Source organism: Vitis vinifera, chromosome 18, assembly GCF_030704535.1.
Source record: "Vitis vinifera cultivar Pinot Noir 40024 chromosome 18, ASM3070453v1".
NCBI classification, from domain to species: domain Eukaryota; kingdom Viridiplantae; phylum Streptophyta; class Magnoliopsida; order Vitales; family Vitaceae; genus Vitis; species Vitis vinifera.
This window is the reverse complement of record NC_081822.1, coordinates 7,826,215-7,836,780: the sequence shown is the minus strand read 5'-3', so window position 1 is coordinate 7,836,780 and position 10,566 is coordinate 7,826,215. Positions and strand designations below refer to the sequence as shown.

At 35.6% G+C, this 10,566-nt stretch overlaps 1 protein-coding gene across 2 annotated transcripts; it reads left to right on the top strand.

Moving 5' to 3' along the window:
* Positions 1-845: 845 nt before the first annotated feature.
* On the top strand, positions 846-7,886 carry LOC100259168 (protein arginine N-methyltransferase 2). 2 transcript variants are annotated; one of them, XM_002285143.3, is made up of 3 exons: positions 846-1,324; positions 5,052-5,447; positions 7,394-7,886. In XM_002285143.3, exons 1-3 carry the CDS (start codon positions 1,051-1,053, stop codon positions 7,705-7,707), a joined length of 984 nt encoding a protein of 327 aa, XP_002285179.1. In that variant the 5' UTR covers positions 846-1,050; the 3' UTR covers positions 7,708-7,886. The 2 variants fall into 2 exon arrangements, with proteins under 2 accessions (XP_002285179.1, XP_019072139.1); XM_019216594.2 differs by having other exon boundaries at positions 849-1,324; positions 5,052-5,405.
* Positions 7,887-10,566: the final 2,680 nt, after the last annotated feature.

Genomic DNA, 10,566 nt, shown 5'->3' with positions numbered 1-10,566 from the left:
TTTTATAAATGTTATTTAAACATTAGAGAAGTGTTTTTGAGTGCATTTTCTTTTCTTTTCTTTTTTTATAAAAAAAATGCATATCCATTTAGTACATTTCAATCATAAATTTTTTTTTTTTTTTTGGTATCATTTGAGCTTCAAATTGTACTACAATGTTGTGAGATCAATTTTTCTATCATTCTTATAAACTTTTGTAAGTTGAGTTTAAATGTGAGTTAATCTTGAAGTAAAAATCTAAATGTAAAGTATTATTTAATATTTCCTAAGTGGAGGATATTACTTAGGCAGTTCAAAAGTGAAATATTTATTGAGAAAATTTATAGTGCTCATTGGAGTGGGAAAATCCAATTGTAAAATTCAAAAGTTTGTATTAAAAGTCTCATATTAGTAAAACCCTCACTTGATTAGAAACTCGAGTAAGATGAACATAAGTCGAATTATGTCAAATCACTATAAAATCAAGTGTCTACAATTTATCCTCCTTATGTTCTATATTCTATATGTAATTGATTTCCACTATACATGTTACACATTTACATACAATTATCATTTAAATTCATATAATATAAATTTGTAAAAAAAAAAAACCATTATATTATTCACCTCATCTATAGGTGATTACCTTAAATTGATCTAATTAATATCCTAACATCGGCTAATAAGAATTTATATCCCATCACTTTGTTGTCTAAGTTAGGGATGTGGGATAAATTCACAACTAAGAACGGAGATAAATAAACCATCCCGCCCCGTCTTATTTATTTTTCTAATATCATTTATTTCAATAGAATCATAAAGTAAGGTCTAATATGATGAATCTTGAAATAAGATATCAATGCGTCATTTGTAGCATGATATCGGAATATTTCCAGTATTTCCACATGGTCCAGAGAAAAATTGGATGGAGGAGTGTTTGTGTATTTTTCATATTTGGTTCTTGGGAAGGAATAATTATTCTAATGGGCTGTTACTTATTAGTTATTACATTTTTGGAGCTAGGTTTTTCCTAACGGGAAGTGTATTGAGAGGAAGGGCGCGCGTGAAAACATGGAAGAAGGGGAAATGGTTTGTGAGGCGGCGAGGAAGGGCGACACTGCCAAACTGAGAGCTTTGATAGATTCCGGAGCAGACGTTTCGTTCTTCGATCGCGAAGGCCTTAGCCCACTCATGCACGCGGCCAGGCTCGGCCACGCTGATGCTGTCAAGATTCTGCTCGAAGCTGGTGCTCCCTGGAACGCACTCTCTCCTTCCAATCTCTCCGCCGGCGATTTCGCCATGGATTCTGGCCACCAAGAAGCATTCGAAGTCCTCCTCAACGCCGGTACGCTATGAGCGCATTAAGCTTAAAACCTTGCAATTTATATTCCTATACTTCTCAAGAGTCTTCATTGCAACATTTTCCAATACACAATACTCATCATACTTATGCTTGAAATTGGTAATGATGACTTTTATCCAGAGTGTTTATAAGATCTGACCCACGAGATACCAAGAAATGAATGCCGTTGTGATGGATTTCTACATATTTTGAATGTCATCTTATAGTTGATAGCTCTTTTATATTTATGCCTTTGATTAAGCGTAGATAAATCCTTGGAATTGGGTTGCATTAAGTTTTCTGCCTTCTGTATATTTCATTTTGTGCATTGATTAAACAGGCATAGGATGCCAGCTTTCAATTTTTTCTGCAGTCTCTGAATTCAAGAAAATTTAGAGACGGCGAGCTTTTCCCTTACCACTGCTATTCCATTCCCAATTTGATGTTTTGTTGATGCGAGACTCATTGAGTTCATGTTAATGGAAATGAGAAATAATAATTACTTGAACTTTATTTGTTTTTTCAAGAGGTCCTTTGCATAGATATGCATATAATATCATGATTGGGCCACCTTAGTGGTAGATCTTGTTTAGTTGTTTATACTATGGATTTTGTGTTGTAACAATTTTTCTGCCATAGGTTTACCATACCTGCTCACTGTGTAACAGTAATAGAAAAAATTAGCTGATAAATATTTCTTACCCTCAATGGAAGAGAAAAAAAAATCATTGTGATTTTCCATGGGCCAAAAAAACTTAGCTAAACCATAGCATGACAGACAAAGGACACAAGATTCAATGTCTTTAAGTGTGGCTCCGGCCTAGGTGTCTGCCTAAACTTGATTTTGGTCTTCATCTGAATATGTTAACAGCTAATGCTTCATCAGAAAAACCCTTAACACTATTGATTATCAAAAAAAAAAAAAAAAAAGCAACACTATATAAGTGGTTGGCTAAAGTTCTAGCCAATAGGTTAAAGAGGGTGGTGGGGAAGGTGGTCTCCAAGGCTCAAAATGCTTTCGTGCAAGGAAGGAAAATTCTAGATGCTGTTCTGGTGGCTAATGAAGTTTTAGATTCGGTTTTAAAAAACAAGGAAGAGGCAGTGTTGTATAAGCTAGACATTGAGAAAGCGTATGACCATTTGGAATGGTCTTTTGTGTTTTCAGTCATGAGTAAGATGGGGTTTGGGGAAAAATGGATTAGATGGATGAAGTGGTGTATCTCCACTGTAAGCTTCTCCGTTTTGGTGAATGGGTCTCCCTCAGGTTTTTTTCAAAGCTCTAGAGGTTTAAGGCAAGGGGATCCTCTCTCTTCGTACCCTTTTGTGTTGGTGATGGAAGCTTTTAGTAGTCTCCTAAGGAGTGCAGTAGTTGGGGGCTTTGTGTCTGCTTGCAAGGCGAGAAGCAGGGGTGGTGAGGGAGTTAATGTGTCACACCTTCTGTTTGCTGATGACACTTTGATTTTTTGTGGAGCTTCCAAGGTTCAATTGCTGCATTTAAGCTGGATTTTAATGTGGTTTGAAGCCATGTCGGGTTTGAGAATTAATCTTGACAAAAGTGAGCTTATTTCGGTGGGTTGTGTGGATGACGTAGAGGATTTGGCTGCAGCTATTGGTTGTAAGGTTGGAAGTCTTCCAACCACTTAATTGGGGTTGCCTTTAGGTGCGCAATATAGATCGCTAGCTGTTTGGGATGGTGTGGAGGAGAGAATGAGGAAAAAATTGGCTAGATGGAAGAGCCAATACATATCCAAAGGAGGCAGGATTACATTGATTCAGAGTACTCTAGCTAATATGCCCATTTACTTTATGTCCATGCTCTCTATGCCTAGAAAAGTCAGACTGAGGTTGGAGCGAATTCAGAGGGATTTCTTATGAGGAGGTGGGGCTCTTGAGAGGAAGATTCATCTTGTTAGGTGGGAGTTGGTTTGCCTTGAGAAGGATAATGGGGGGTTGGGGGTTAAAAGTCTATCTATCCTCAATAAGGCTCTTTTGTGTAAATGGAGTTGGAGATTTGCTATTGAGAGAGAGACTTTTTGGAACCAAGTGATTAGGGGAAAATATGGGGAGGAGCAAGGGGGATGGAGTTCAAAGGAAGCAAGGGGAGGGGGGCATGGTGTGGGGTTGTGGAAAACTCTTAGGAAAGAATGGGAAGTTGTGAAAAGTAGGCTATTTTTTGTTGTGGGGAATGGGCAAAGGGTAAAATTCTGGAAAGACATTTGGTGTGGGGATAAACCTCTTTGTGTTTCTTTTCCTTCTTTATTTGCATTGGCTGTTTCCAAGGATGCTTGGGTTAAGGATGTATGGAGGTGCAATGAGGGTGGGGGAAGTTGGAGCCCGCTGTTTTCTAGACCGTTTAATAATTGGGAGTTGGACGAGGTGTGCAGTTTTTTTGTGGTGGCCTTAAATGGGAAGCAAATTCAGCAAGGGGTGGATGATAGGGTGATTTGGAGAGAGACTAATTGTGGGAAGTTTTCAGTTAAGTCTCTCTACAAATCATTAGTATCAGGTCATCCAATCTCCTTCCCTTCGTCGGCTATTTGGAAAGTTTTGGTGCAGCCTAGAGTGAGTTTTTTTGGGTGGGAAGCAACGTGGGGGAAGGCCCTCACCTTGGATTAGCTTCAAAGGAGAGGTTGGGTTCTAGCGAACAGATGTTACCTTTTTCAAAGGCATGAAGAATCAATTGATCACATTCTTCTCCATTGTGATAAGGCAAGAACTCTTTGGGTGCTGCTTTTCTCTATATTTGGGGTGCAGTGGGTGCTGCCAGCCACGGTTAAGGAGATGCTTTTGGGGTGGAATGGGACTTTTGTGGGTAAGAAGAGGAAGGGTGTTTGGAAAGTAAGTCCTTTGTGCCTCTTTTGGACGGTTTGGAAGACAAGGAACAAAGTTACTTTTGAGGAAGAGGAGCTGTCAATTCAAAGACTTAAGTCTTCTTTTATTTATTTTCTTTGGTCGGAGATGAAGAGGTCTATAAAAGATGGTCCCTCGACTTTAGTTGATTTTGTTGGTTGGGTGGCTTCCCGTTAAGGGTGTAGGTTGGGATGCTCTTCGGGCCTTGGCATTCTGCTAGGGAGCGAGGGGCGTTTTTCTTTTTCTTTTTCTATTCTCTTTCTTGTATTTTTAGCCACTACTTCGGTGGTTTTTTAATACAATCTCTTTATTTATCAAAAAAAAAAAAAAAGCAACACTGTCATGTAAGGAGAAGGTTTTTTTGGCTTCTTACCTTTTCACCTATATTGGGCTTTGATTGTATGCTTCTTGTGTACTTGCTGCGCCTTCTCTTATGCACTTTTAATACATGCCTTCCTTTTTCCTATAAAAAAAAATATAGCAATACTATCTGCAGCACTGCCTATCATCCCTCCTTTCCAGGTTCAAGTGATTATGAAATCATTGAATAGCCTAGGCAGTAGTGAGCTGATTTTAACTCTGTTCTCAGGTTCAATTTGAGAACATTCATAAAATGATGCGATACGGAAGCTCTGGTACAGTGCCCCTCCATTATTCAGCTTCTCTGGATTGTAGAATTGTCATAAAAGTAACATTTTTGCTGCTAGTTTATTTATGTGTTTCCTCTACATCAATACACTGATAAATAGAATTAATAGATGGTCAATGCATCGTCACAAGCACAACTCATGCCTGTTGCATGTCTGGATATCATACAGTTCACAAAAAATGGGATTTCTATCTCCTTAAAATTTATGAATGGATTTCTTTTCTTGAATAGGGATTCAAGCTGAATTGATCCTAGGAACAATCACAAGGAAAGCAAATAAAAATGGTGATTCTGATGAGGATTACTTGGGAGATAGGATTACTTTTAGTGAGGATAAACTGATGGATTCCAATAGCAAGGCTATCATGATGGCTTGGGAGAAACCATTGATGGAGGCTCATGCAAAAGCTGTTTGCTCAGGTGGTGGTCACATATTGAACATTGGATTTGGAATGGGTCTTGTGGATACAGCTATTCAGCAGTATAAGCCTGCTACACACACCATCATTGAGGCTCATCCTGAAGTTTACAATCGTATGCTTCATACTGGTTGGGGTGAGAAGGACAATGTGAAGATAATATTTGGTCGGTGGCAAGATGTTCTTCCACAACTCGAATCCTATGATGGTAACTCAATATTCAGCTGTTCTCCAATCCACATTCAATATGTCTCATGGTGCTTTTATTTATTATTATTATATAAAGATATTTCTATGTCTATTTTCTATTTTCTGTTTATTTTCCTTTTCTTTAAAGTTCACACCTTAGGATGTCATTGTGAGGGTTCACTTTTAGCCTCATCTTAGGGCATGTTTGGTACGTTAGAATGGGGAATGAGAATGAATATTTTGTTTCCATTCCTATTCTCCCTCAAATAAGAATGAATTTAGTAATTCCAATTCTTGTGTTTGGATGCATATATGAATGTAAGGTTGGAAAGATAATTTGTTTCTATTTCAATGTCAAGTAAAAATGAGAATGAAAATGAGTAATAAATGTATGCATATAATGAAAAATTAAGAATAAGGGACTAACGATAAGCGATAAAGTGTTTTCCCTCTAATAAGATAATCAAGTGTTCCCCCTTAAAGTAGAAGAGCTAGATTAATATCCAAAATTTTATAATATTTATAAAATATATAAAATCATATAAATAATATTAAAAATTATTAATTTTGAATTATTATTATTTATTTTTAACAAAATAAATCAATTAATGTTGATATCTATATTTTTATAATATTTATAAAAAGTTATAATTTATGATTTTATTATATTATTAATATGTATGTTACAAAGCTTATGACACTTTTTTGTATGATAATACCGTACATTGATTGTTTGCTGCCTGTCTTTCCTTCGCTAACACTAAGTCATATTTTAGCACCCATGAATTGTTCCTCTGTAAATGCCTGTAACATGCAGTACAGTTGGTAGCCTGATCATCTTTTTCTTTGATGAGTATAGGCTGATTATCATCTATAAAAAATGTAATCACGTTTGAATCTTCCTTATTCACCAACTAAGTACCTCAAGTCATCAGCTGATTTGTTTGGTTTGCACTATTTCTTAATGCCATGCATTGGTTGCCTGTCCTTTTTGTTGGCAGCATGTATAACTGTTGGTCAGTAAACATATTTCCCCTGTAGATAGGAATTAGGTAGCATTTGGTACTGAAGAAAAACTAGATTTAGAGAATGGTTAGAGAAAACTCCACATTCATGTTCATAAGAAAAGCGGTGCCTCATTAAAAGAAAATCTTATTGCATTCCAAAACAAAAAAAATTGGTCCCTACGTTTCTGTCTCAACCACTACTACATTATGAATTGTTGCAATGACATACATATGTATGCTATACCGGTTGTTTACTCCATTTCCTACTATCAATTCAGTATGCCCAAGATTTCCATGGGCAAAGCACAGGGCACTTGAATGAATTAATTAGACATGTAGTGCAAATTGTTCTTTTCTGCTTATAAAGTAAATTGATTTTACTTCTCAATTCTTTGATATAGTCCATCATCACCAATAAAATCACTTCTTTTGCAATACCACCTAGTTTCTATGCTTGAGTTACTAATGTTTTCTTCAGATCTGGAAAAGTACTAGGTTAACAGAAAAAAATCTCAAGTTATCTTGTTTAGTTTGCCATGAAACTACTATGGAAAATAAAATATAATCAAAATTATTTTAAAATTTAAACATTTTCAGATTCGTTATCCTTTGTATAAAAAAGAAAAGCAAGGAATAGAATTGGATAATAATCAGAGAAAAAATTATTGTGCTGCAATAATTTTTATTTTCTTTCCATTTTCCTTTCATTCATCCTTCCTTTGACACTTACCATGATCCAAATGGAGCCTAGTAGCTCTTGTTTGGAAAACATATAAAAGAATGATAGGTTTCAAAAAAATTTGCAAGAAATTTTGAAATGCTACAAAATTTGTTAAAATCCTTTTTAATAATAATAAAAAAAATAAAAGTAATCTCATAGAAAATGTATTCTTTAGGGATACAGTGATTAATATTGGCTAATATATATCTCTTTGATATGTTGGTTGAATCTGGTCAGGTATTTTTTTTGACACCTATGGAGAGTACTATGAAGACCTTAGAGAGTTTCACCAGCATCTTCCTACATTGTTGAAGCCTGGAGGGATATATTCATTCTTCAATGGCCTCTGTGGAGGTAATGCATTCTTTCATGTTGTTTATTGTCATCTAGTCTCTCTGGAACTTGAGAATTTGGGCTACTCGACACAGTTAATTCCCTTGCCTGTTAAGGATTGTTTGGGAGAAGAAGTTTGGGAGGGTGTCAAACACAAATATTGGAAACTGGATACCTATTACCTCCCTGTTTGTCAGTCTTTACAGGATTCTGAATGATGTAGAATTTGCTTTGTTTCTTTAATTATCTTTTTGTTTTAAATCTCCAAAGTGCTCAAAATAGAAACTGGAAGTCTATTCTAGTGATTCGATAATCCTCCATTTTGTAAGCATAGATGGTTAGGAAACTATAACAAATAATTCTTATAAATTCTCTGGCATATTATTTGCTTTCTGCATATGGTTTTGTGTATCTCCTATATGCTCAAGTTGTGCCCCGGTTTTTGTTGGGTGTGTGTTTGTACACTTACTCTTAATTTTCCTTCCCCTGCCCCACAAAATAAATAAAAAAATAAAAAATAAAAAGTAAAGGAAAAAGAAAGAAAGCAAGAAGGAAAAAGGCTTTTGATTTTGCGGTATACAGCAAAATACACCTTTTGGCATAACCTAGAATTTATTGTGTATGTTCTGTATTGATGCTTGATACCTGATGACTTGTGAAAATGAGATTTCCATTAAAGATAAGTGTACCTCTGATAATCCATGAAAGTGAGGTTTCCATATATGATTTGTGAATATATTATAATATGGAAAATGATCTCCTCTTCAATGTCTTGTTCAAAGGCATAGGGAATAGGTGTTCATCTTAGAAGCCTTTTCCAACCTCTTAAGATGGCTCTTGATCTTTTCCTTGAAAAAGGTCAGCCATGTAATTTCTTGAAACTATCAAACTGGTGCATAATCTCTGGGCTCAGAGGAAGTATTAATAAGAACTCAAATTGCCTTTTGGTGGTTGAAATACATTTGGGGTGAAATTATCTGGAAGGCAGGATGTTGGCAATCATAGATTATGAGGAGAGCCCACAAACTCTCTACACATAATAGCCATCTCTTTATCTTACTGTGCTTCAGTTTCAAGTTTCTTAGATTTCCCCACTCCATTTCCTATAAAAACGATTTGTACACTCCCATTTCTTATCAAAAAGGATTTACATACTTCCATTTCCTATCATAAATGATTTGCACACTCCCATCATATTGAGGGGGGCTCTGTTCTGTGAACAATATTAATCATTTTTAATACTATTCTGTTTTATGCAATATACTCTGCACAGAGGGATAAGGAAGAAGGGAAGGGAGCAGGTAGCTTTTGATGCCTTTGATTCAAGGGCATGTCCTTTTTATCTAGTATGAAAGAAATGAAGTTATAAATGGATGTCTGTTTGTAGATTTTTGGAGACCAACCTGGCTTGAATAGAAAAATTCTTATAGTGCCTTGAGTATTATTATGGGAATAGGAATTCTAAATGGCTTCTATAAGAAGACTTTCATTTGATTTCACATGCCCCTTGTTTCTCCTTGTACATCTACAGAATATCATTAGTAAACTTGAACACTAGACCCCTCACAACCTCATCCCAACCCACCCTTTTTATCACCTGAATTTCACATTAACATCCATGGATATTAGTTTGCAAATATACTGCATGATTCCAGTAGGGAAGAAAAAAATACCAGGAGTACATTCAAGGGCCCCCCTAGTTCAATTAGTTAGGACTTCCTTGATAAAAAAATAGAGAGGATGTTTCCAATCATTAGCTGAAAAAGTATCTGAAAACACTCCGGAAACTAAAGTTGTTGTACTTGTAATAATTCCAAGAACTTGGTTACCTATGGACTGGCCTTCTCAAAGTCAAATTTCATTTTCCCTGGTAGCAATTAGTTGTGATACCTGTGGACAAGTGGCAGCCCTGATTTCATCTGTGGTTTGCTGCAATTGAATAATTCAGTGGAAGAAGCAAAAAGGTTGCAGACAGGAAATTTCTTTGTCCTTGATGTGATCATATGGATGCTATGCGCCCAAGAATTGCCTTTTGCATTATTGGGGTGGCAGAACATAAACGATGCATATTAGTTCAAGAACATAAAGATAATCAAATCCATATACATCGAGACACAAAGTTTTAAATATGGTGCAACCAATTGTGACTACATACACTGATAAGAGAAAATCAACCTGTTGTACCATTAAAAACATTGTAAGGGAAAGAAAATACAAATAAATAGAGAGACCCTGAACCTAAAACAGTCTCAGGTCCTACACTCCTGGCATCTACACCCTAAACCTGAGTCTCGAAACATCCCATGCTTTCTTGTTTTGCAGGTGTCCCATAGCTCAATCACATTTCTGTATACCCAGTGGAAACTTATTTCCATAAGGAAATGATGCAGGATAGTTAAATTTCTAGGCCTTGAGAATTTTCCTTCAGTTGTAGGATGGGGTGACTGGATTAGGGATTGCTGAACTTGAAGAAAAATAAATGCTAGGCAATCACATTTATGTCTGTAGACAATCATGCTTCTGTTTTGTTATCTTAGTAAATTGCACTTGGTTGTAAGGCAATCATACCTTCAAACTAAGCTTAGTAGCAGTTGAAAACTCTTAATAGATTCTAATACTTTTACATTAGTTTAGACTAATTGAACTTCTTTTCCTAATAAGAATGAAACTTTCTTTCCTAATATGAAGAAGGATTCTAACTAGAAACTAAAAGAATATGAATTAACAATAAATAAATAGATAAATAAATTATTAAGATCAATCCTCATGTCAGTAGTATGGAAATTACAAATTACTCTGACTGAAATAAACATATGCTAAGACCTAAATTAATTATTTAAGGTCCCAAGAGAACTTAGATCCTCATTTGGGTCATAAATTAAGGTTTGGGAATTGAAGCTAGTCCTTCATCTTCTCTTGTAACTTTTAAGTGCATTGTTTCCCAAAACATTTATAAAGGAAAAGACCCCTATACAATATGCTCTATAAAAAGGATTGTCATGAAATTAGTAATTAAATTAAATTAGAAATTTGACACTTTCTAATATGTATTAGTTCAATATAATGAACCATAGGGA